Raw genomic sequence first — 27755 nt, forward strand, 5'->3', positions numbered from 1 at the left:
GCCTTACGTGATTAATGTCTGGCTGTAAGACTGTGTAGCTCTGCTGGAGCTGGAGGCGAAAAGGTTTGTCTGTACAAACCTGGAGCAGCTCACGGATGGTTGCTGTCCTCTCCTGGGTCCTGTGTGTGTGTGTCTTGGCCATCTGCAGAATGGTAAGCGTTGCGTGTTTTTTGCATTGTGATGAGAGGTGGGATATGCTCGGTTACACGGCACGTGTCTTAAACAACCCCTCTCTGTTTATAATGTGCCTCCTTGTAATGACATTGATTGTGTCCTCCAAACCAGTCAGGAGACTTTAATAGAAAAACTGGTTTTATATATATGTGCTAATGGCTGCCTATGCTCAGTTTGTCTACTCTGCCTGCAGCATGCATGTCTTAGGACTGATATTTTCTTGGTGGCATGGTGCTGAGGTCACAGGCATATGCAGTAGTATGTGCTGGGGCTTTTTGATCAGTATGCACCAGCTGTACAGTCTACAAGACAGACAGCTGTAAACCAGAGAGGTTAATCAAATATGTGCCAGAGGAGTGTGAATACCATGTGAAGCACTGCATGCTTGTTAGTTAGTGCAACGTATGTTGGAGCTGCATGTGCTAAAGTTACTGGCATCACAGATGAGTCAGCTGGCAAGGCATCCCATTTATGTGTGGGTACATGTGTTGAGAGCTCAAAGCTTTCTGTGTGTGTGTGTGTGTTTTGTGGCTCTTTTAGTGTTTGGGCATCAAGATTAGAGAAGCGGATTATATCCGGGAGGAAAGGAACAGATGGAAAGAGAAGAAGGAAGGGGACAATTATGTGTAGTTCATGTTGGAGCTGAGGCTTGTCAGGCACCACCCCAGCCACCAACGCCATCTGTTGAGAGTACAAGTCATCGATTGACACATATCTCTGCATTCTTAAGAATTTGTAGAAATCCTTTCCTTTTAGTGGTAGTCTGAATAGCCCATGTAAAAAATATGGCTTTTTAAACACTATAATGGTTTAATCTAGCTGCTAGACAGACCCACTGCTCATGAGAGCAGAGACTGCAAAAACCACATGGTGGTAAATCAGGTCTAGTTGGCTCATTCACAGGTGAAGTCCAGATGTAACAGCCCTGTTCTTGAGCATGACTCTGAAGTCAAGAAGCCCTGAGCCTTCATAACACCTTTAGCTCCAGCATGTAGACAGATTTTTTTTAAGTTTTAAAGGTCAGTTGGAGACCATAGAGCCCTCCTGTTATTATGCTAACAGCTTCTTAATCCTGTGCACACAGGGGTTCCTCAAGGGGTGTCTGGAGTGTCAATCACCGGTTCTTGTAAGCTCAGTTCTGCGGGCTGCTGTTTGTCAATCAATTATGCTGTTGGGAGCAAAACAATCTTTGCTATACAAGATAAGCGACTCGGTTACCATTGAGATGATGCCAGAGAGCTGACAGGTAAATCAAGACACGTTGTGTTGATTTCTAAAATGGTGATTTCTTTGGAAAGAAGTTGGTACAGAGGACAGTTCTCTCACATGCTCAGGTTTTTTTCTGCTTAATATGGCTTTACCACTTTCAGACTTGTTCTCACTTGAAGAAACACTTCGTTTCTGTATAGCGTTGGTGAGAATGGCTGTACTGGGAGTGTACATGTACACTCACCATCTGCTTTATGGCCTGTTGTGTGCGTTGCATTAGTTTGTAATGCACAACGGCATTTGAGACATTGACACAAAATTTGTATTTTGTGCCGTTAGATGTTGCGACACAAAATAAGCTGCTCTTATCTGTGCATTGATCGTTCTTCGTTTTATCTCAGAAATCTTGTCTTGAGAGACAGTCCGAATTCCTACAGATGGTGAGGGTTATTCTGTGAAAAGACAGTATGTGTTCAGTGAAGTGTGATTTTATAATTGCTGACCAGTACAATTACAAATTTAAAACTGTTCTTCTTTTCTTTCTGAACTACAAAGACGTTTTTGTTTCATTAAATCTGAGTAGATTTGAATATAAACAGCTTAAGTCCAGTTGAAAAATATAGCTTGGTACCATTTCTGTTATAGTATTTTGCATTTAAAACAGCTTAATTAGAGATAGTTAATTATTCAAACACTTTGACACATCGTGCCATTTGCTATTCTCTAGACTTTACATTATGAGATAATCTGTTGATGGGAATATCCTCTAGTGGTCTGTAGTGGGGGCAGTATCAGCAGAACAGACGGACTTGTTTTATCTGCATACACTGCATTTTCTTATCTATGCAGTAGAGTGTACCTTACTATTTTTCTTTCATAGATGTTTAATGATAGCTGTATTACAATAAAAAGTACATTAATGTAGCTTTTATACAAAGCACTTTACAGTTCTCACTTACCAATATAGACACACACACACACACTAATGGCAGTAAGCAACCAGGGCACTTGGACATGCAGACAGTGAACCCAGAGTCTGAACTGACCTGCCGCTCCTGCGATAAATGGATGACCTGCTCTTTCTGCTGAATCACAGCCACCTGATGTAGAAAAGAGATTGTTTAAGGTGGGCGCTTTTAGTTCCAGAAATTGACACTGATTTTCTTTGTGTGCTGGCAGCAGTAAATGCTCTGAGTGAAGTAGAAATGCTACTCCCAAAATGGAAAAATACTATACTAAAATACTATTACAAATAGAAGTTATAATCTTACTTAAATAAAATGACAGAAGTATTGTATATATCAGCAAACTGTACTTATAACCACAGTAAAAAGTAGTAGCTGTACAATAAGATGTAACATTACTATATTGTTGACAGCTAAGCATCAACGTTGAGTGTTTTACTGTGAAGTGGAGCTAGTTAGAGGCCAGCTCCCTCCAAAGGGTCATAAATCTGATCATGAGGTGATTAATGGAAGGGAAAAAAGAAGAAACAAAGTTCTGCTGCACAAATCGTTTTTTGTTTCTGGACTTTTCTTTTTTCCAATTTTCATCTGTGGGCATGGGTTTGACATATCTAATTATTTAATTTGTTTAGGCTTTGACCTTCAGTGACAGATGTATGTGTGAACAGGGTAAGTATGAAGGGGAAATTGACATTGCTTTTATATAAAGGATCTAAAGCAAAAAGATTGGGGACCACTGTTAAATCTTTAATGTGTATTTTATCAACTTGTACATCTACACAGTTTTTAGCTTTAGTACATACATTCTGTACATGACTACGCCTTTCTGTTGTTTATGTCTCTATAGCCTCTGTGTGCTCTGCTCTTATCTCTTATTTCTGTATATTCTGTATGTTGTATATACTGCTGGTTTCTTGAATTTCCCTCGGGACCAGTAAAGTTCCTACCTACCTAATGTAAAATGCTTTTTATTAACCACAAAGCAGGATTTTTTTTTTAAATGTAGTGAAATAAAAAGTTAAAGATTTTCTGAAAAGATGTAGAGTAGGAAAAATATGAAGTCCATACAGTTTAAGAGGAAGACTCAAGTATTCAAAGTACAAGTACCAAACAGTATAAAATGCAGTTCTTGACTAAATCTACTTCTTTGTAAATGGTCTGTATTTATATAGCGCTTTTACTATACCTGCAAGGTACCCAAAGTGCTTTACAAGATACGTCACATTCACCCATTCACACACACATTCACACACTGATGGCGGAAGCTGCCATGCAAGGCGCTAACCACGACCCATCAGCACGACGGGCCGAGGATCGAACCGGCAACCCCATGCCGCCCCCTGTAAATTTGTAAATTTGGAGGCACATGCTAAACTTTCAATAAAACTTTGGGAGACCAAAGCTCCACTTTAGAGCTGATAATGTTCGTGTAGCACTAAATATGCAGATTATTAAACTTCATACATAATTTCCTACAACTGAGTTCTGCCTGTAGTGTAAACTTACACTTCTGTGTAACTTTGAACATCTTTGACTACTTATTATTTAAGTTCTTCTCATTTGTTTATCCATATGACACATGATGTAATGAATAGTCAACCTCCATCTAGGGCTGGACCCGAATATCCGAATATTCGTTCGCTACGGCACTATCAGGATATTAATTTTGGTATCCGAATATTCGGCCCCCCACCGCCACCGTCGTCGGACGTCACCGGGCGGAAAGAATATTACTGTCTTCCCTCCGCCTTCGGCCCACATCGGCTCATCTCGTCCTGTGATTCTTCGGCTCATTTCGGCTCCTCCATTCGTGTTTCTTACCACCACCCGAATGGCCGGGTGGCTTCCAACTCTGACGTCACGCTTCACTTCGTTGCATAAACACAAGACAACATGCTGAAGACGGTGGTTGTGAATTCTAAAGACTAAACGAGGGCAAAATGTGGACCCGGGAGACCAGACGAACGGATCCGACTATTCGGCCGTCTCCACCACCGCGCCGCCGCACGAACCACACGAACGGATCCGAATATTCGGGCCGTCTCTGCCGCCGCACCCGCCCCCCTCGGACGTTACGGGGTGGAACGAATATCCGGATATTCGTCTTTAAAAGGGCCCGAATATTCGGAGGCCAGAAACCACTATTCGGGCCAGCCCTACCTCCATCGTTGCCTGCCCTGGGGTCTGCCGACTGCGGTTTCTTAATCTACTGTTGAAAAAGTAATGAATCTGAGAATAATTTAGTTACTTTGTGCTTCTGTTTGATTGCCAGCTTTGACAAGGCAGGAAACCCAGTCCAGACGCTGATGTAATTTCTCTTATTGAATCTGTTCGAGAAACAATGCCAACACTGTTTCAGCAGATCTATGGCTCCGACTTCAGACTTCAGTATCGTTGTGATAAGGCCCACCAGGAGCCAAAAATCACACAAGGTGGTTTTGTGTTCATGTAATGTGGGAGCAAGACTGGTTGGAATTCAGTGTAGCAGAAATAAGGACACACAACAACCCACTGACTTCCTTTAACCAGGGCAAACAGAGTTCACCTCCCAGCAGATGTTGGTCTTGTTTTGTCCGTTGTCGCCTTTTGTTTTTCAGGTGCTTTTCTCTGCTCTGTTTGGGTGCAACATGCCAGTCTAAATAAACACTACAAGCACCTTTAACACTGGGCTCAAGTCATGCAACTTGTTCTCTGCTTTTCTTCATGATTCAGTGACAGCTGCTCAGCTTTCTGGGAGTCGGTTCCTGGTTCTCATTCTGAATAATGGCTGGGAATAAATAGTACAACTCATTAAAATGTCCAGATCTCTGCCAAAGGTAGTAGAATAAAGGGCAATTACTCATTTGAGGGGAAACCAAACCCTTTGTTGTTGCTTTTGATGTGTAATTTCAGTGTGTGTGTGAGTGTGTGTAGCCGATTGTGATAAGCCTTCGAACTGCTTGATATTTTTACCAACTCTCTCAATTTAGTCAGGTTACATTATGCCATCCACGCTACTGCTAATGATGCAGTTAAGACTTCTCAAGCTGTTAGAAAAGATTACAAACAGAACTGCAGAAACACCCCAATATTGAGAGTGCAGTTCATATGGCCATAATTGCTCTTATTTTATGCTATTCCCCGTCTAATTTTTTGTGCCCGTGTAGCTCTCTCCTCAGGAATCGGAAAAATGTAGCTCAAAGGATTCTGAAGCAGATTTTGGGCCAGCAGGAAATCACGCTCTCTGCATGCTGGTGTGGGTGGACGTAAAGGTTAGAAAAGTCACGGTGGGGTCTCACTGTACACAGCACATAAATCCCAATAACAAAGATGCCAGCAAAGTCGCTTCCAAAGTCATGTAAGTCTTCAGATGACTGTCGGTTTTGATTTGTGGTAGATTCAGTTGAGTTGAACAATGGAATTCCTCGCTTGCAATCTGGAAAATTCTTTCCTTTCTTTAAGTCGTCCAGTGGAAACCCCACCCCCACCACCAGAGCCACATGAGCCTTTGTTGCTACATGCCACCTTTTTAAGAGGGAAATAACAAAGTGAGAAAATGCTTTAGCTCCTTTCCAACAGGAATCGCTCTGTGTCAGATAAAGATCCTTAATTGAATGGAGGGGGAAGTGTAAGTTCAGCAAATCCAGGGTCTCCTCGTTTGTCGCTGTTGTGGAACAATATTTATGTTCCTGCAGAGATGGTGGATATCTGCTTCAAAGAGTGTCAGCGTATACTGCATGTTACTGTTAAGACATTTCATCCATTTTCCCAGACAGCTCAGGAAAAAATGTATATCAAATTTCAAGTTTCTTCATATTTACTCCATATTTCCTGTCTCCCCTTTAACAACACAGGTTTCCATTCTTTCCTCTTGAATGCTTGCATGTATGAACCACTCTGGTATAATGTTGGTGCTTAAGCTGACAGTTGTCCTCGTATTCAGGGTTGATTTGTGTAACATGCAACTGTCTGCAGTTTAAAACCTACGTATAATTTGCAATTTCTGCCAAACTTCCATGCGATGATCCTCTCATCAGATAACTTTCTCATTATGCTAGAAACATAAATCCAGAGTTTTTGTGTAAGGGCTGGACTTGTGTATTGTAAATCATGGTTTATAACTGCATTAACCATTGATGAGGTCATTTAAAGGTGTTTTTCATATTGTAATATAAACTGAGTAGCCACAGCATTAAACCCGCATGCTTAATATTGTGTAAATCATCTTGATATGGACATAAGAGCTCTGCAGGTGTCAGGTTGTGTTTGGTACCAAGACCTTGGCCAGGTCCTTTGAGTCCTGTAGGTTGCAAAGTGGCACCTCTGTAGATCAGGCCTTTTCTGTACCATTCCATAGATTCTTGACCAGGGGTGATCTTGGTAGTTCGGAGACTGGGCCAATGACTTGAGCTCTTGGTTGTGTTCCTTGAGTTTTTCCCAAATAGTTTTTGTTGTGTAACATGGTGCATTGTCCAGACTGGGGGGAAGCCGTTGCCATTGGGCAGATGGATAGTACATGTCACAGCGACATCTACACACAAGGACCTAAGGTTTCCCAGCAGAACGTGACATTGTAATGAGTTCATCAGTGTTCTGCATGTCATCTGTCAGTCATCTGTCAGTGGTTTTAATGTTGTGAAAATATATTCAGAACGTAGTATTGATTTGAGCTTCAGTGCAGAGGCCTATTATATGTTATTTCAGCTGACATTTTGCTGTATTACTGTGATGGAATACAGGGATACTTGAACAGAGCAAAGCTGTTGCTAATGTTATTAAGAGCATTTGTAATTTTGCTGATTATGAAAGTGGAAATCTATGCTGTGAAAAGGCAAATCCCCCATGCATTTACAAATCTATTTATGGCGTGCAAAGTGGTATTGTTTCCTGTGATGAGCAGCAGGTGGCACTGCCCTTCCTCAGCTGTCCATGCTGCATCCTCTGCAAAAAAAAAAAAAAAAAGCAAATTCCTGCACATTCAGCCTCATAGACCTTAACACAAATTTATGTTTAGTGCAGATGTAGTTAGTCGATCGGACTCGTCTCTGTTTTTCTGGTTCGGTCTGGAACGTTTTTCAATAACTGTTTGTGTTGGTTGCTGTTCTGAGTGCAGCAGTTTTTATCAAGAAACTCATTCCAGTCTCCGCTGGCCTTGAGCCAGATGACCTTATAGAGTAAACAGGGATGGAGAGACATTTTAATTATGATGAGCAAACATGATCCTCGGAGCACTCTTCCGTCATGTCTGGTGCGTCTAACTTTTGTGTGTGTGGTGTCTTCATGCCCTTCCTGTGTGTGTGCAGGCCAACATACAGGTTGGTGCATGCATGTGTGTTTGTATGCTGCCTCAGATTGTATATCTAAAGCTGTCCATCCCTTGGGCACTATCAGCCCTTTCAGACAGTTCATGATAATCACCCTTGTGATGTGATCCAGCCAGAGGATTAAAGCAGACCTACAGTCATCTCCCAGACACCAGCTTTCCTCACAGGAAGTAGTGTCTCCTGCCTGTTTGACTGTTTTTTTTCTTCACCCTGTCATCCAGGCCAATTCTGAACATGTCACATTAAATGGCGCTTTAAGTGAGATTTGCCTACTGTGTGGTTTGTAGGACTGGCATGTCTGTTGACCTGATGCTATTTGTGCTGCTCTCTGTCTAGTACTTATGGTAGTTATTACAGTTGTATAAGTTGGCACACTTGCAGTAAGCGCTATTAAGATTGGGATCATGTTACATTTGGTTCTTCCTCCCATAGGCAGAAAATGAATTCTCAGCTGAATACTGCTCCTGTTTTTGCTCCCTCCTAAAATGCTTGGGATTAGATCTCAGGCTAGACACAAGCTCAGCTTTTCCAACTGCATGTATTTCTTTGCAGCAAAGGCAGTGTCAAGATACTGTTCCTCACTGCTACTATCACTCTCTGTTAAATCCAGAAACACAGTTTTGTAGTGCTTTATTGCATCGGTACTTGTCTCTTTACAAAGGAAACTCAAAATACATACAGCTTAGACACATGAACCCAACACGGCAACTTAATCAGAAAATCCTAATTCTTTAAGAATGAGTGAGAATTTTAAGACTTGCAAGGCACACAGATTCATTGAGATTAATGAAAAAGCTTTGTGCTCTGGCCCACTTAAGGGTTTGAGAGAGAGAGTGAGCAAGAGGACAAAGAAAGTGAGATAAAAAGATTATTTGTAGCATGTAGGCCACAAGTCACTTCTCCTCCCCACCATGGACACACACACACACACACACACACACACATGCACACATAGACACACACACTCTTCTTGTGCCGCTCTGGCCCTGGCACTGCCAGCTGGGAGGTCTGGGTTGGATGTGATGGCCATTGTAAGAAGTTATGTGCACAGTGATGCTAGCTTTCTTTTTCTTGTTTTTGAATTTTGATCTGATTTCTTGGTTTACAGCAACTGCTTCTCCAGCCGCCTCATAGCTACTTTCAATTATTCAGTCACTGAATCATTTCAAACATATCTGCGCTCTTTGCTCACGTGTCTCTTTGCGACACAGATTTTGTTTGTGTCTATGTGATCTGATCACTTGTGTGTGGATCTCACATGTATGGCTTTAGGAATGAGGACATGAGAGGCTTGTAGCAAGGCCACAAGGCAGATGTTGTTGATCTCCTCAGAGAGCAGCACCTCTTCTGGAGGCAGGATATTCGTGCTGCTGCCGCTCATCTGCATATCAGCTGCAGATTGGTCATAACTGCAGAGCAGGGCGGAGCTCTTGAAACGCTCCAGATGCAGAGTGTCACAGATCGAAGGTGTACCTGTTTAAAAAAAAGATGCTTCCAGACACAGTGTGGAGGATATGTAGGAGAAAACCTGATACCACCTGATTGGTGAGGCAGGGAAGATACATGTGCTTATGTAACGAGGGGTGCCCAGAAACTAAAGAAGTGACACTTTGTCTGAGGAGCTTTCCAAGGCCTTTTCACTGGTTTCTGTGTCTTCCTCCTGCTGTCTGGGGAAACCAAAGGAATACGACTGGTTCTGAAGGAATAATATGGCAGCAAATTCAGAAACAAACAGTGATATAGAGGTATGCGCTTGTTGCTTTTCTTCTTGCTGACCCTGCAATTAAGTGTATTTCTCTGTGTTTGTGACTTGCTCTTGGTTTTTTTTCTTTCTGACTTTGCAACATAGTAATCTGTGGCTGCAGGTTTTCTCTGAGCATATACAGTACGCATGTGTCAGAGTTTAGGTTATCGTCACAAAGCCACACACAGACTGGACCATTCATATGACTGCATGTGATTTTCTTTTTCTTTCTTTATGCATGTAATGACAATTTTCTGCTACACTACAGTAAGGATCTGGAATATCTTTTTTGCACACGAGTGCCTGAGCTTTTCCCTGCTGCTCATCTCCAAGATGTTAAAGCATGCGCATTGATTGACACATGTATTGATCAGGAGTGGTGGCTTAATGCATTGAGAGACTTATGAATGAGCCTCCGATGGTGGAACACATTGCTTCCTAGTAGTGTACACCAACAGCAATACATTTGGGACAGAGATACTTGCACTTCTCCAGGATATTGAGTCCTTCATTGTCTGAATTTGACTTACACTGTACTGGGAAATCAGAAGAAAAAGCGTGTCTTTTCTGTTGCAGTGAATATGTGGAGTTGTGGTCACGTGAACATTTGCATGAGCTCTTTAGCTGTGGGAGAGTTTGGTGAGGGGGGACTATTTCTGTCTCTCTCTTTCCTTCTCGCTCTGTACTGAGCCAGCTTCACACAGAGCCCTGCTATAACTATCCAAACAACCACAGCATTCACACAGAGCGCACATGGCTCCCTTCACCACCTGCTACTGGCCTCATCACAAGAGGAAACCTTACTGGTATTCAGCCTGTTCATTCCACAACATTCACATTTAAAGTGGAACACACATAGAGTGTTGTTTCTGGTGTGAATGCCTTTGAAAAAGTACTTTTTCTCCAAAAACTAAGAACACAAGTGGAGCTTAACATTGGTGTGTACAAGTCATATTTGCAACAATTAATGCACCATCTCTCATGCAATATCAGCATACAGTTAAGTGAGCGTTCCTGCCAACAGGGGCAAAACCTGCCAAGAAAAAATGACTTAGCATTCAGTGAATAGCTGCAGAGTAATTACTGTAGCTGGATTACAAGCGACTCTGTCAACTACATTTCCTCCCAAACCAAAATGTATTTTCATTGTATAGAGTCAATAACAACATGCTGTGTAGTTTCTTTTGGCAGCTTTGATTGAATTTCCCATGTTGTACAGACGGCATTTGAAGAGGGCTTTCCCCTGAGAGCTGCTTTTAATGCAACAAATCATCATCCATCAGCGCTGTGTCAGCCAAGCCCACTACCATGATCCAACAGTAACAGAGCAGCTTAGTCAACCATACAACTTGTTTATGTTCAGCTGGGTTTCATGTCCTTCAATTGTTTCTCAGGGACTGCATAGGTTTGCCATGAAGGTTTGAGCCCCATCATAAAATACGTCCCACATGTCTCTGATATACTCAAGAGGCTGCTTTTCCTACAATGGTCCCGTTGATAACCTTTGACTGAAACACTACAAGGGGTATTATTTGTGTCAGTAGTTTTACAGCAGCCTACCACTTGCCTCTCAGACTGCTTATTACGTTTAATTAAAATTATTGGATCCTTTGGTTGGGACTGTATATGCAATAAACAGTTCTGTAGTGAAATTGTTGTTTTAGCCCCACTTTACTCATTTCATATGACAAATCGGACATTCCAGGCCAACATCTTCTTGACAGTGAAACAACCCTGTGTCCATTTTGAGGCTTCAGTACACCGTAAGTACATTTTATCAGTACTGCAGGAAATGCCATAGATGCAGCTGTTGACAAAGTACGATATGTCATTACCAGAGGCTAACGTTTCTGTCAGGCTATCCACATACCATTGTTTAATCTTCCTTGTCTCACTTAATTGGCTGTGCAGTGGATAAAATGTGGATAAAAATAATGTGAGGAAGTCTTTAAAGCATTTTAAAGTAATGTGAGGAAGTCTTTAAAGCCAAATGTACTTGAGTTGTCTGACTGTATATGAAAGCTTATTTGTCACAAACTAGTTCTTGAACTGTTGTGTATATGAAGCTTTTCCAGCCATGTGTTTTGCTTCATGACGTCTTCATGCCAGTTTGGACTTTACCCAGCCATACTGTGGTTTCACCTGGTCTGACGCTTATTCATTCTGTTTCATCTCAGTCTAAACTCTGCATGGTATTGCTGATGATAAAGGTTGCTTATTAGTCATGATGAACACACCCTTGGTCAGTTATAGAAACTATAATTGGTTCAGGTCTCAGCTGAGACTCGTTCCAGTGGGAGACTGTGTGGGGTGGCTCTAATGGAAATGTGTGAAATTGATGTCAGAGCCCATTAGGTTTCATTCTAGTTAAAGGAATAGTGAGGCTTTTCTGGGTTTGTATGGCTCACCAGAGTTGGACTGATGTTTCTATCACCCGTCAGTCAAGTGTTTCATAAGTATATCCTCTTCACGTTTTTTTTAAACTTTGTTTTATGCCATCCAAGTTGTTTTCCCCTGACTAAATCCTTGCTCGTGATCTATCTGCTCTCACATGTACGTTGCTTGGCATAAGAGCATCTGCTAAATGAAATGGTAGAAATTGTAGACATAAAATGGCCTGATTTTGCTTTTGTAGACTGATTTTGCAGATTTATAGAAAATGTCTACCTGTGAGGCTTGTTAGAGAGTTTTTGTGGAAGTCAGAACATTTGTTGTCAGTCCTGCGTAGTTACTCTCCCAAGAACGTGGTCAAGTTTTGTGAAGATTGCCGTACGTTTGTCCGTCTGTTAGTCTGTTTATCTGTGTGCAACATTACTCAAAAATGGAATAACAGATTTAGATTAAATTTTCGGGGAAGGTCAGAAATGACACAAGGACCACCTGATTAGATTTTGACAGTGATGCAGCTTATAGTCTGGATCCATGCATTTGTTAAAGATTTCTGTTTCATTGCAAGATAACGACACAGCATCTCTGTAGCTATGACAACAAGGGCACACTACATCAGCTGCCTGCTGACGATCACATGATTGCAATCCTACTACAAATCCACCACTGAGGGGTCATCAGGACTCATCCGTTGGAAATCATACAACAACTGAGCAGCCTTGGCTTAGTACTGGGCTCTTTAAGTGCTTTTCTTGTTTAATTGTGTAATACTAGGTTTGGGTTTTGGGTTTCACCTGGATTTCGGCGGATTTCTGAAAGATGGAGTTGATAATTACAAAAAAGTGCAATTCATTGGGATTAAGTTCAAGCAAAAGGATGAAGTGCTGCTGGCTCTGTGACAGGAGAAACTCAAATGGCTTATTAGAGTTAAGATCTGGGTGAGTGGAAATGTCTGCATGTGGAACATAGTAGGTACACAGTAAAATCTGATCAAATGTCAAGTGAAATGTTGAACTTCTAAGGTTGCTAAAGTTTATTCATTCTCCTATATCTCTTTTCCTAAAGGAGAGAATGAGAAAGAAAATGTCAAACCCAGCTTTTTCTATTTCACACAGCTGTGTGTACCAGGAACACCAAGTTGCTTTGGTTGTTCTTGACTTTTGTTCTCAAGCTCTGTTAATCTTTGTTCATCTTGCGGGTCTGCTCTCTTGTAAGACGTCTTCATTGCGGTTTTTCTTCCAGCTGAGTAATCTGAATAAATATAGAGGCCAAGAGAAAATTAATGTATTTTCGTAGGTACATGAAAGATCCAATTTCCAGTGAAATTCCTTTCATAAAGCCGTTTAGCTATAGGTATGTTATATTTTCCAGACTTTAATATCAAGACTAAGGATATCATGGACTGATGGTCTGGCTGGTTCAGTGGGGAAAAAGTTGCACCGGTTTCCAGTTTTGACTTCTTACAAAGCTGCTTTAGAGTGCTTAGAGGAAAGTGAATCTACTACTTGCACACAGTAATGCCATCCACACCAGTTAGATTTAAACACAGTGTAACCTGATAGTACATGTGGTTTAAAGAACAAATCTGTGACCCGGGGTCATGTTCAGGAATGCCTCTGAAGGAAAGTAGAAATGAAAGAAGACACATGCAGTCTCAACAAGGAAACATACATGTAAATAAAAGGTGAACATTTATTACATGGACATACAGCATGAAGGAGAAAAAAATGTGGGAGGACTGGCAAAGTAATATATGAAGCTATCAGATAACTGTTTTAGTCAAAGGATCCCAGACATCATGGTGGTTGCTATCTTCTAAAGACAATACACCCTGGACAGTTAACCCTTTAAGCTTCAGTCAATTCCAGCCGTTTTCAGTACAAAAAAATCGCTAATATTCTATTTTTAAATTTAAAAAATTACAAAAAATACAGGGAATATTGGACGCACATCGCGAGGTGCATTTCCTTGAAAACGACCGATTCGTGGATTTTATACCGACTTCAGGACATGTTTTGGAATTTACCTTCATTCTCTCAGTGCTCTAACGGATCTGGATGCAACAGTTTCCATCATGGTGATTTATGTGGTCTGTTTTCTGATCATTTGAGCCGTTCTAATATGTTTCGTGTTTTTTTTTAAAGTGTATCAATCGATGATTTTTTTTTCTTTTTTGTATTCCACCACGGTATTGCACGGGTGTAAAACAGTTTAGCTCCACTCTGGTGAAGAACATCGGTGAATTAATTGTTTATCACGGTCTTCAGCAGTAATTTTTGTTGCTAAATGAGAGACATTAGTATCGCACATGTCTGCGATTACGTTTGCGCTGGGGACTGCTCTGATTGGTGGAACTCACGGGAGGCGGGCCAAAATTGCGGGAAAGTTGCGGTGATTGGACAAAATTGCAAGGCCGCGCAGAATTCGCCGAGATTGGTTGATTTCGCGTGAATTCGCGCGATCGCAACATCGCGAATTCCTGGAGGGACTGGTTGGAGCAAATTGATGCATAAATTTGCTTTTAAATGAGGAACTGCTTTAAAGTTTAATTTAATACGTGAAGACAAGTGCATTAGCTTATAAATTGCTGATAATTAATTCATTTATTAGCTTAATTAGTGAAATCATTAGCATAGCCAGCAGTTAGGTTTAAAAGATTATGATAGGGCGTTAAACAGCTCAACTTCCTCATTATGTAATATGGCAGACATACCGTATATATAATGTCATCTCTGGGTTACAGTTGTAGCCTTTTCTAGTATAATGCTGTTTTGCAGTGTTTGCTTTGTTTGAGTTAAACATCAATGCCACAGTATGTCATAGCCAGGGATTGTTGACAGTAGGCATGATCTGCCTGGATTCAGTGAAGATATTGAGTTGATGTTACATTATTTGACAGGAATGAATGCATTTTTCAATTATTTCTGACCATTTCACAAATAGAAATGACAATTATGGCTGAATAATGAACTCAAGTTTTTAAAAAAAAAAAAAACTAAAGTAAAATTACTTCAAACTTTAGTTCATGCTATTTTGTAGCTGGTTGTTTTTCCTCTGACACTGGCTAACATTTTCCAATTGCTTTGTCAGCCAAATGAGAGAAAATTAATTGGCAAGAGCTTGACTATTGATTACTTGTTGAAATTTCAAAAAATCTCATCATAGAAGAAGATTTATTGCTTCCCTTGATTTTCTATCACTGTCAGTTGCACTGTCAGACGAAAGAAGACTACAGAAAATATCACTCAAACAAAATGTGATGGACATTTTTTACTGTTTGCTGGTATTTTAAAAAACAGATATTTGTGTCTATGATGTTGTCTTGGTTGCTGCCACAGAAATGACACATTTTTCTGTTCATATTGTATCATGCATGATAAACAGCTCTTCAGCTCAGAGTGGTAAATGTTGCTCCATGTGTGGGTTGGTGTGTAGTCTGTGGATGGTGACGTGCGGCTCATCAATGCTGCTGATCAGTTCCCCGGGGCGTTCAGTGGCTCAATTGAGCTGAAGGACACTGTGTCCTTTGGGGTGGAGGTTTATAAATGCTGGAGCCTCTGGTCTCCACTCTGCTGCCTGATGCAAAGGGTATGAAGAGCAGTTTTCTCCGAAGCCAGAGGAAGAGGCTTTGCTGGTTAGAGGTACCACAAGTGAGACACTGAAAGGCAGGAGGTGAGGCTCTGCGTGGAGGAAGGGTGAACATGGATTCATGATCTATTTTTATGAAGATGAATTGGTTTGTGCTTTATTTTTTTTCCTGGAATAGTTTGACTTGTGATTTTAGCAAGAGATTACAACTGATATTGCTCTAAGTCTCTCTCCTCAGTCCCCTTTGCTACTTTTTAGGACTTTTTCAAGCGCATTTTATTTGATACATGAGTGTGTGTCAAAGCTTTATGATCGGCCATTTCTTCATGTAGGTCAGAGAACCCACCATGCTGGACATTGATCTCAGTGGTTTGGTTGTAGCACAGGAAAGCAGGTCACTGATTTCCCAAATTGTGAAACTATCAATGTCTCCTCTGCCCTTAAGCTCTAGGTCCCAACATAATTAAAGCTGTAGGCCGTGGGTTGAGACATTATCCGCTTAAAATGACAAAAGATTCTTTTGAATTGCATGCTTAGCTTTTGTTACAGTGGTGGGAAAATTATAAGGGGTTTCAAAGTTAAAAGGGAAAGAAATTGTCAAAATCTGTAGAATTACACTTTATTTTCTAGTGGGAACATTAATGCAAAAATATCACATTTTTGGCTGCTGAGTGGCTCTAAAAACAAATGGAATCTCTTTGACCAAATGCGTGTCTTGCTTTGGTGTTTGACTTTTCATCAAACATTCAGTGACTTTTGCATTATGTAGCTGCAACTGGGACAGATCCTTCTATGTGCTGGCACTGACATTGCCTGAAGTGGTTCATTTCTTGTGCTAACAGAAACACTGAACAGAACAATACCACAGGAATTGATAACCATAGGAAGTGGGCCAATTTTATTTTGGAAACCTGCTGCTGTCAAAATGCCATTATGCATAGCTCAGTCATCTCTTCAGTTAGTCAAACAAGCAGGCATGCCTTCTGCTCTGTAATCATACCATTTCTGCGCAAATGTTATGTTGTTTCATATGTTTCTTTGTTTTTATTTAACCCTTTTTTTCATTTCCCTCCTCGTCTTCATTTGTCCTGCCTGAACACGTTCACTCCTCGTTTCATACCGCTCCTCCTGCACCTGATTTCCTCATGATGGACTCTGGGGGTCCTTCTCCTGCCTTTCCTGGCATGACCCCTTCTTTTCTTTGCCCTGCTAAACCTCTTGATGTGTGCTACCTTCCGGTTGGAGATTGCAGAGTGCGCTGTAGCCCCAGTTGCAATGGAGGACAGTGACCATGAGCCTTCCTCTTCATCAGACGAGCAAGACTCGTGCCCAGCCTCCCCTAATCATAGCAGAGACCATGATGCTAAACAGGTATCAGTGACACCCCCAAACACTCTTCAGCTCCCCATTTTACTGCCAGCTAGTGAGAGTCTTAAGCTGATCTGGACGCAGCAATCATACTGTAAAGTTAGAGGACAAAACTACGACTCGTCTTTGGGTCAGATACATCCTTGCTGTTTTTATTATGTATTGTTAATTTTTCATTTGTCCATCCTCAGTACCCCCTAATCTAAAATGAGTACAGTGTCACAGTATGAGCCTACAGCTGAATTTAAATGGCCTTGTTGCTTTCTGAGGCCACTGCATTATTGATCTAGCAGGGAGACTTTGTCTGTGGGACTGGGAGAGCTGTGGTAACTGGAGTCCATAGTATGCATAACAGCATACACTTGAGCTGTGTGTCATCTCACAGGAAAGGCTGCACTTTTAGATGTTATACTTTGTAAATAAGAGTGATATACACTACCAGTCAAAGGTTTGGACACACCTTTTCATTCAGTGCTTTTTGTTTTATTTGTATTATTTTCTACATTGTAGATTAATACTGAAGATTAACGCTTTTTTGTTTACTCCATAATTCCATATGTATTCTTTTAGTTTGATGTCTTCGGTGTTACTTTGGTTTTTTTCAACCTGGGGTCTAGCCTAGCCATGCTACACTCATGTTTCTGACGGCACAAGTGTCTAGGGAAGCTCGACAGGGAGGGAGGCGGGCTAAAAGGTTGTCTATCAAATCCCTCTGCAGCAATTGGGTAGGTATACAACCAATCAATGCAACGAATAGGCTGACGTAGTTCCAAGAGCACCGGCGGATTGTGGCTAAGTCCCATTAGCTTCCCAACCAGCAGAGCCAACTGGTATATTAAGGATTTACCATATCCCGTCGGCATAAGTCCAAATACGTCTTTCTTCTCAATGAAACACTTCAGTGCCGTCCTTTGTGTATCTTTCAAGTTGAATTTTAGCTTCAAATCTTTAAGGGCTGTGGCCAAAGCCGAGTCGAAAGATAACTGTTCATTGTGCGCTGGTTGTTTCTGTCAGAATCGTCACGCCTCTGTCGTCACTTCGTTACGCCCGCCTTCTGACTCTACACTTCATGGTGATTGGTCCGGCCAGTTTTAGGAGAATCCAACCTCGAGCCTTATGGAGGGTAACTTGACCCACCCTGGCAGAGAATTAAATTCGTTGCCATGGGTTGTCTAGCGCGGCTAGGCTACCTGGGGTCTGTTTTCATATGTCACTTCATACATGTGAGTGATGGAGAAATGAATGTTCGACATAGCTCCAGTATTTAGCCAGGCAGGCAGCTTAGCAGCTCAGCTAGCAGCTCAGCTAGCGAAAAGTATGGGGCAACTTGCCCCCCCGCATCAAAGTCCGCCCTAACGTGCTTTTTTCCCCACACTGACCGGCTCGGATAGTCTCAATGAGTGTCCCACAACATACTAGAGATGAGAAGTGAACGGAAACCTCCACATTACCTGGCGATCGCTCTTTGTTGTGGTCTGTATCCAAATCTCAGGACGCTAGAAAGCAAATCTCATTCCGAAATCGCGCAAGAGCTCGCGCCAAAACACCGGTTTCGGCGCGAGCTCTTCGGTTGAAAAAAACCGAAGTTCCCCTTTAATCTACAGTGTGTTAAATAATTAAATAAAAACCACTGAATGAGAAGGCGTGTCTAAACTTTTGTCTGGTAGTGGACATATTTGACTATTAATATAGTTCTTAAAAACCATTCATAAAGTTTTGTTGTGCCACATTAGCACTGCAGAATTTATAAAGTGGTCAGGAGATTTATACCCCATGATTCAGCAAAACTGTTCACAGATCACTCTCTGCCTCAGGTGATGTATAACCAAGCTTATGCCCAGTATTACAACTCATTCAATTGTTTTCATTGTAATGAAACAACAAGCAGATCCATTGAGATGGGTGCCTGGTCTTCCTGCTCATCTGTAACATGATCTATCTTCACTAATGATTGTTGAAAGTGAAAACTAGCTGAATTGCCGCCAACATGTAGGATGTTTGTCATGTGTAGTGAAAGGCGCGTCCATGTGTTTTATAACCAGTTAAGCTTGTTAATTTTCCATACAGATTCACTCACTTCTAGCTTAAGCCAGAAGATGACAATCTGTCGCCTTAAGCTAGAAGAGAGTGAATGAGGTTAACAGTTATTTCTTCTTGGTTGACTTCTGCAGTGAATATTTAGCTTTGATAATGCCAGTAGGATCTCTCCTGTCACTGTCTCCACTGTAGAGCATAAAGTCATGAGATATTACGACCATTTTTAAAACTGTGTATTTTCTGCTTCTGAATCTCTATACCTTCCTCCCTGCATTGGCACTGTTCCTTTTCTCTGCATGTCTTCGCCTCTGTCCACTACATTTTTCCCACCTCGTGCGTCCCCTTCGATCTTGGTGTCTCTCTAGCATTCAAGCCACTCAGACGACTCAGAATTGGAGAATATAATGCAAGACCCTCAACACCAAGAGGGGCATGGCGACCACCAGCAGCAGCATGAGGCTCATGATGCAGATAGGGAGACAGAGGGTGAAGACCGCCCTCACACCCCGTCCTACCTGCGGCCCCCTGTGGCGGGTAGGGCCCAGTCAGACTCGGGTTCAGAGGCCAGTCTGCCGCACAGCAGGAGTGTGGAGTTTGACTTGACTTCCCCCGTCAGGCCAAAGAGCCCTTGGGGTCGATTTGACCCGTATGACAACAATGAGGTAAAAGTAGGTGTAGTTGAGAAACACAGAAAGGAAAAATAAGTCTCTGTGTTGTTTAGTTGTGCTTTTAAGGTGACTGTGTGCTGTGATGTGTTGAACGGCTCGACTTCAGACAGACGGACACACTTCATGGGACGAGAAAGAGCTTGTACAAGTCTAGCGCTAATAAGTTGCTTTATGTGGCAAAAACAGTGCTTTGTCTTTATTTTCTTCTGATCCGACATGATGGTACTATTGAGGTTTGCTGTCGTCGTGTGTAGACTTTTTTTGTGCGACAGACTTGCTGTTAAAAGTTTACACACCATGAATGGGACAAACTCTCCAAGATGTTTGCGGTGTTTGATAGCAATGTCAACCATGCTTACACATGAACGTGCATTTTCGTGATCTACTCTTCTATTCTTGTCTGTGTTTAGGATCAGGACAAGGAATATGTGGGTTTCGCAACACTGCCAAACCAGGTGCACCGCAAGTCCGTAAAGAAGGGATTTGACTTCACGCTCATGGTGGCAGGTAAATCCTAGTTTGCACATTAGTAGGCATTTGATCTTAAGCCCACCTTTTACTCTGAAGAGACTGCTAATCGCGACGTCTTAAGCTTCGCTGTTTTATTCTTTGCTGTTCTTTGTTTGAAGGGGAGTCTGGCCTGGGAAAGTCCACCCTGGTCAACAGTCTGTTTCTCACAGATCTGTACAAAGATAGAAAATTGCTCAATGCTGAAGGTGAGGAACACACTTTTTTTTCTTGTTTCTTCTTTGTTTAGTAATTTTTCAACTACAGTGTGTCATGGCTGATGTTAAAAACTGAGGCCTGTTTGTGTTTTTCCTTAGAGCGAATCACCCAAACAGTAGAAATCACCAAACACACGGTGGATATAGAAGAGAAAGGTGTCAAACTGAAGCTCACTATCGTGGACACTCCTGGGTTCGGGGATGCTGTAAACAACACTGAATGGTACATGTTGAATATCTTCACTGAATAAAATAACAAAACTGTGAATCCTCACAGAGCACGGATGGATAGCCTCGTTGTAGCCGTGCTGTGGTTAACAAGTCATGTGTAGCAGTTCAGCTGTTCCGAGGTCTGCATTGCCTCGGAGACTGAACGACCCTCTGTGTTTCTGCTCTAGCTGGAAGTCAGTGGCTGACTACATCGACCAGCAGTTTGAGCAGTACTTCAGGGACGAGAGTGGCCTTAACCGCAAGAACATCCAGGACAACCGCGTACACTGCTGCCTCTATTTCATCTCACCCTTTGGTCATGGGTATGACAAAGCTGCAGTTCTTCTCTAGGGATTAGTTAGCCTGCTCACTGTCTCTTTTGTTACTTCTGATAATGGAGAATATAAACACTTTTCTGCTGCAGTATGTAATGTCTGTGCTGGTTTTAAAAAAAAACGTATATCTCATCACCTTACAGATTTTCATTTACAGCCTGTCCTGAGCACACAGCTACACACATCTATCGCAAACATGTAGTGGGCCAGTATTTACTTGCAGCGCATTCAGCCCCATAAATTGTTAATGCCGCAGCTCTTGCACAGAGTTAAAGCAGTTCTCAGCTGCCTTCAGGTGAATTTACATCTGGTGCAGTGCTTTCACTCTAATCATTTGTTAGCGCTGAGTGCTGATGTGGTACTTTTCAGTGCAATTGTGCACATGCACTGTTCCACATCACTGTGCTCATCAAGGAACAACTCTACCATAAAACTCAAGTAATGCTGCAGTGCATTTTCAGTGCAACAGTGATGGAGCAACTGCTCCCTCTGTTGGTGACCATCAGTCATTACTCATCAGGTCACACACCAAGAGGTCATTAAGAGAGCAAACCTCTGCTGCCACTGATCGATACCTTGCACATCCAGAGACATCATCTTATGGCTTAAATTTGATGTTAAATCAATATTTTCAGGCTGCTAGCGTACAGTTACAGATCAGGTTTGTGGCTTCACTGTTTCACAAGCAACTTTGAACAGTCAGTCTTAAAGGCATTATGGAGGATGTTTTTTTTTTGTTTAATTTGTCTGATTCACATAAAATGAATATACTGACCTTTAGTGGACTTGTATGTATGGTCTCTAAAAGAATAAAAAAATAAATAAAAATAACTGTGGACATGGCAGGACCTGAAAAACATCAGCCAATCAGTGCGCTCGGACCGAGGCCTTTGGTTTGCTCCCTTTCCTGTCAATCAAAAATCTTCCGGCTCAGGCCTAGTTACGTAGATTACGTACGCCTTGGACTTACGTGTTTTCTGTATGTGTTGCTTTGGTATAGCTTCGTAGTTAGCTGGCGACTTGTTTTGCTCATCTTTTTTTACATAATGGCAGATAAAGATCCAGGGGGACCCAGCCGTAAAAGACAACTTCATGAGTCCTACGCAAGTTTCTGGAGGGGGGCGTTTCTTTGTAAATGTTAAGAGGCGGGGTGAGGGAGAGGTTGTGTGCGCATGCTACGTTCAAAGTTGTAGGAAATTAAATCTCCTCTAATGCCTTTAGATGGTAAATGATTGTATTTATATAGCACTTTACATGATACGTCACATTCACCCATTCACACACTGATGGCGCTAACCACGACCCACCAGGAGCAATTAGGGGTTCAGTGTCTTGCCCAGGGACACCTCGACATGAGCTCAAAGGGTCGAGGATCGAACCGGCAACCTTCCAGTTACAAGACGGCCACTCTACCCACTGAGCCATGCCACCCACAGTCTTATCCTTTAACATGTATGGAAATTCCCTCAGATTTTTGTATCTTACTGGCTGACATAGCATAAAACAGTAAAAATGTCCTTCCTTAATTATAGTCGTTTCCTGTAACAGCAAATCGTCAAATGAGAGACAGCATATTTCACTCATGTTTGAAGACCATGGGTGCTAATAGCACATTGCATATAGAGAGAGCATTGTGTTGTTTTGTCCTTTATAAATATGTCTTGTCTTTTCTAGCCTTCGGCCTCTGGATGTGGAATTTATGAAGGCTCTGCATGAGAAAGTCAACATCGTCCCTGTTTTGGCCAAAGCCGACACACTCACCCCTAGTGAGGTCAAGAAAAAGAAAATTAAGGCAAGGCAATCAATAAACCGCTGATCTCCTCCTATAAGAGAGGAACCTTAAGATGCGTGCCACCTAAACACTATCGCTGTAATAGATTCATGAAGCAAGCAGTGTTCTGTATCCCAGCGTCTGAAAAGGACAGAGTTGACACATTAATTAGAAATAGCTGTTTTCAAGATTTCCCCTCCATATCTGTCCATGCAGATCAGAGAGGAGATTGAGCAGTATGGCATCAAGATATACCAGTTCCCTGACTGTGACTCTGATGAAGATGAGGAATTCAAGCAGCAAGACCTCGAGCTGAAGGTGAGCACCAGAGCTGCCAGATGGGTCCCACTGTTCTTACTTTCATTGTCTTGTCTACAGTTTGGTGTTTGCAGGATGTTGAAAGCAGCGTGCACTTTGTTGCCACATGCTCAACAAACATAATTTCCTTCATCTAAGCTTTTGCAGTGTTGACAGGAAAACCTAAAGCATCCTAGAAGCTGGATGCTCTTATGAATCTTTCTTTTTAGACATATTTGCTGGTCTGAACTCATTTAAGAGAATAATATAGAGTGTAGTGATGTTACATTGAATATACGCTCCATATAATGCATGACCTTGACAGTTAGCTCACAGCACATTTCACAGACTTGATGAGTCAACGTTCTCCATCCTTTTCACATCAACAACCTGGCAGTGAGGATACAGTCAGTGTGCCAGCATATCTCTCTCTGCTTCTGTCTTTGGGTAGCCTCTGGTCAGAGCAGTGAGGAAGAGTGGAATTATTTAATGGGATGCTCATGTTCAAGTTAAAAAATTAGGGTTAAAAGCGATAAATTACGGCTCCATTTGGATTAAACAGAGATGATAAAGAAAAAGCGCTGCACAATATAGAGGAGGACAAAGACTTTAAGGAGGCAAGTTGGGAAATAAAAAGAAACAAACCAGCCGTAAACACGTCCACTGCAGCACTCAGTACTGCACCAGTCCTTTCTTCACTCCTGACCCATCTACATTACAAATATCATTTTATTTTATGATCCTTTCTGTTCTCCCTTCAAGGAAAGCATTCCCTTTGCAGTAATTGGCAGCAACACAGTGGTGGAGGCTAAAGGGAAGAGGGTGCGAGGCCGTCTCTACCCCTGGGGTATCGTAGAAGGTAATCACTCTGTCCTAGTTCACAGCCTCAACTCATTTATAGTGTATTAATTTCAACCAACAAAAACACCATTAAGCCGATTTGTAGCATCTGAAGTCTTTAGATTTCACATTAACATAAACACAGAAAAAGTTTCTGACAGGTACAGTACTTGTGCGTGTTCATTGATTCTTTTTGCATCTTTATTCACACTTTCCTTCATAGCAAGTACAAATCCTAGGTTTTTAGAACACTGAATCTATAGCTGACCCTCACGTTGTGCTCTGCAGTGGAGAACTCGGCACACTGTGATTTTGTGAAGCTGAGGAACATGCTCGTTCGCACACACATGCAAGACCTCAAGGATGTGACCCGGGAGACCCACTACGAGAACTACAGAGCCCAGTGCATCCAGAGCATGACCCGCATGGTGGTGAAGGAGCGCAACCGCAAGTAGGTCCATGCTGACAGATACACCAAAGCAGACGTTCACGTGGATGTCATCTAGATTTAAAGAACAGAAGAACAGAATGCAACGAAGGTTAATCCTTCTTATTCAGTGGATAAATGATACCACCGTGAGCAAAAAACGCCCAGAAGCTGTTTGGGGTTCAGAGACTTAAAGAAATATTAGATGTTCCAACAGCAAGATAAAGATTTTTTTTTAATATAGAAAAGACGGACATCATTACTTTCTATGTTTTCCCATGTTTTTAATGAGTTCCCGTATTAATTCCCCAGAGCACACACAGTTACCTTAGATTTCTGTGTGATGTGTTAATGGTGTTTGTTGGACAGATTCGTTGTCCTGCAGTTTCCACGTCCCAGAGAGCCCCATGTTTATTTAAATGTATTTATATGTGAAGCACCTTTAAAAATAACCACAAAACGAACATGAAATCTGTATCTCTCTGCAGTAAACTAACCAGAGAGAGCGGCACAGACTTCCCCATCCCTGTGGTACCCGGAGTGTCGGAGAGCGAAACAGAAAAGCTCATCCGAGAGAAAGATGAGGAGGTACGGCACGCCGGCCGCGAACCGGAGTCACATCACCAGCACCATCATGACCATGAGCACCTGTCCGACCACAATTCTGAGCACTCAGACCCTCAGCCCGACCCAGAGCCACCCTTACATCAGCTAGAAGACGAAGCCCTCTGAGTGTCTTTAGCTCACAGATTTTGTTTATCCATAAGCTTTTTATAAAACACAGTCAATCATGCTTTCTGGGTTAACAAAGAGTAACCTCAGAAACATGACTTGGTGTGATTATGCATTAAATCTCTAGTTCCCTGCTCTTTGGACCTTTCAGCGCTGGGTGGGAAAGGCGTTTTCTCATAAACATGTTCTGTTTGTTCTGAGAAGCACTCACATTGAAGCACCAGGATACTTAGAATCATGGCGTCATGTAGGGTCAGATCTTCAGCCAAATAGCAGTTTGTTGGCCTCCTCCTCAGGTACACAGGTGTGGAGATAAATGTGTGATATGAGCAGCTTTTACAACATTCAGCATTGCTGTTCACCCTGGGTTGATAACATCTGTTCCATGGTTCACCACTGAGACTGCTGACAAGGTGCTGAGGAGGACACAGTCTCATATACCTGGGATTTGTTGTTGTTGAAAGGGCTAAAAGAAAATACAGTGAAAAATGACAGATAAATAACAACAGAGCGGGCATTAATTAGAATATATATTCTCAGATTAAATATTATGAAAAGAAACCTTCCATATAGATTATTTTAATTGCCCAGATGTGAACTTAGCACCCTGTTAATGTGATTATTTAATCCCTTGTTCTGAACTGAAGCTTGAATGAGCAGGAATAGATAGATAAATGTCTTTAGTGTGATGAGAGGTTGTCCAGCAAAATAGATTAATATAACCAAATACAGCTGATGATGTGCCGTTGTCAATGTTTTAAATTTCTCTTCCTTGTCCCCACTTAATCCTGCAAAATCTATTTATTTCATTAAATAAAGAGACTATTTTTCCTCATTTGTTTTTTATTTTATTTTCTGTTTAAACAACACAAGAATTAAAACAATAAAATGTTACTGTGACTTCATACTATCTCAATATTTAGCCCGTTCATGCCACAGTTAGCCGCCATACTTTACTACACAAAGTACAGTCACAGCAACGGGACAAAACAACTACAGATTCTCACACTAGGAAGCGCCAGATTTGCACTTGTGTGACCTAAATTATTACTTTGATTTAACAGACAATATTATAACTCCTTGTGATTAACTGGTTAAGCTGCCAGCTCATATTAGTGCATTTTAATATCTTGAAATTCTGCACTTGTTCAGCACAGGTCACGTGATGCAGAGAGAACAGGCTGACCTCCCGAGTGTTATTGACTTTTTTTTTTGTCTGTGCAGTCATGCGTAAATAATTTCCCCTTAAAAACCCAGCACAGTTCGCTGACATGCCCACACTTGGCGCTGCAGTCTAAGTAAAAGTGCATCAAACTGTGTCACTAACATCACTCTCCTCTCTCCTCACAGTTGCGGCGGATGCAGGAGATGCTACAGAGGATCCAGGATCATTTGATCACTCAGAAAGACGGCTATTAAACACGGTCACACTGTGTACATGTCTCACTGGGTTTAAAAAAAGAAACACCCAGGAAACCTTTCTTCCACTCTTGAACATCGACATCCCTCGGTGTCCACCCAGCCACCACTCAGCCTCATCGACAGCATGTTTCACATGGATCAGGGACCTGGTGAGGAGGTGGTCACACGTTCTGACATTTGCAGCTTAGCAACTCCTTTTATCCTCTCCAGAATCTCTGACATTAATCTCACCACTGCTGCAGAACACCTGGCCCTCCTCTCTACCTGTTTTAAACAGGTCTGGTGTTGGTTGGAAAGAACCGGTCTCCAGTTTGAGGATTAATTCACATATCGGAAGTTTTATTTAGCCACATGAACACAGGGTTGTATAGTGAGGTTTACATCAACGTACTGGTGATCTGCTCAGATTTTTTAAGCACATTTTTTTTTCTGGTGCGAGTGTTTATTTTTATTATATCTATAGGTCAACATGCATATATACTGTAATAATTTAATTTTCTATGTTACACTCAACTGCTTTTCCTCCTGTAAGTGTACCTGGTTTTATTTAATTACACCCTTCTACACTGCCTGACATTATACGTGATTGTTTTACGTTGAATTCCCGCCCGCTGAGGTTCCTGTTGGTTAATTTGGTTTCATCTTCAGGCAGAGATTGAGTTTAATGTAAATTTAGTTTTATCAGTGTCTGCATGTTTAGAGTTGCACCTCCGATGCCCGATGTCATGGATGTCTGAGGCTCTGCTCAACATTGGCCAGTTTAAAGTCACTTAGAACTGCTTACTGATTTTCCTGTCAGGATTTAAGTTAATGTACTTTTCAATATGATGGAGAAGAATTATTTGGAGATTTCCCCAAAGAAGAGTCGTTTAAAAGTCGGCTGAGGACTTTGATAAGACAGGGCTCTAGATTTGCATGAGGTGAGCGTCCAGTGGCAGGGTTGCATCACAGCCCATGCAGTGTATTTATTTTTGCATGTGTTTTATGAAGGTTACTCAGATTGTAGTTTGGTTATTGGTGATCAGCTGTTGGGGAAATATATATATATTAAAAAAACAGATGTTCTTTGGTTTTTTTACAATGTTTTGGCGTGTTTTAATTTTGTGTTCTCACTTCTCAGCAACTGTTGATTGAGTACTAACCTTGACATTTTTCTTGTAACCAATGATAAACTTGAGTGTCCCAAATTTTGGATTTACCTTTAAAAGTGTGAATTTTGTTTGACTTATCAAAGCCAAGGGTAATGATCAAAATTACTGCGTGAACATAATGATTTTACCAATTGTTTCCGTTACAAACCTTTGTTTTGGAGATGAGATGACTCTGCCTTGTGTGACTTTTGTTTTCTTTAAAAAAAACATTCCTCGAACTTCTATCCCAGAGTCAGGTCATACTTTTGTTTTTAAGTTTGTTTTATATTAAATTTGTCTTTTGTTATGCTACGTTTTTGAGTATATTTATGTAATAAATTTATAAATGAAACGAGGATGGAAAGGATGATATGTACAAATTCTAATATTGTAATAAAATATGAATATAATTTCATGCTCAA

General features: G+C 41.5%; 1 protein-coding gene across 4 annotated transcripts; it reads left to right on the forward strand.

Moving 5' to 3' along the window:
- septin4b (septin 4b) lies at positions 1 to 27755 on the forward strand. 4 transcript variants are annotated; one of them, XM_022221898.2, is made up of 11 exons: positions 1 to 152; positions 19855 to 19951; positions 20074 to 20160; positions 20269 to 20392; positions 20568 to 20702; positions 22389 to 22506; positions 22702 to 22803; positions 23545 to 23641; positions 23911 to 24073; positions 24538 to 24637; positions 26132 to 27755. In XM_022221898.2, the coding sequence occupies exons 1-11, from the start codon at positions 96 to 98 to the stop codon at positions 26198 to 26200; spliced, it is 1149 nt and encodes a 382-aa protein (XP_022077590.1). In that variant the 5' UTR covers positions 1 to 95; the 3' UTR covers positions 26201 to 27755. The 4 variants fall into 4 exon arrangements, with proteins under 4 accessions (XP_022077590.1, XP_022077591.1, XP_051813443.1 ...); XM_022221899.2 differs by lacking the exon at positions 1 to 152 and adding an exon at positions 9071 to 9396; XM_051957483.1 differs by lacking the exon at positions 1 to 152 and adding an exon at positions 19166 to 19438.

This window comes from Acanthochromis polyacanthus, chromosome 13 (genome assembly GCF_021347895.1).
Source record: "Acanthochromis polyacanthus isolate Apoly-LR-REF ecotype Palm Island chromosome 13, KAUST_Apoly_ChrSc, whole genome shotgun sequence".
Lineage (NCBI taxonomy): Eukaryota > Metazoa > Chordata > Actinopteri > Pomacentridae > Acanthochromis > Acanthochromis polyacanthus.

Excerpts from the sequence above, each read along its gene's own strand:
- septin4b (XM_051957483.1), top strand. The coding sequence starts at position 19,181 with ATGCAAGACCCTCAACACCAAGAGGGGCATGGCGACCACCAGCAGCAG. Across the intron at positions 19,439-19,854 it reads ACCCGTATGACAACAATGAG|GATCAGGACAAGGAATATGT; the intron begins GTAAAAGTAGGT and ends GTCTGTGTTTAG. Across the intron at positions 20,393-20,567 it reads GCTGTAAACAACACTGAATG|CTGGAAGTCAGTGGCTGACT; the intron begins GTACATGTTGAA and ends TTTCTGCTCTAG.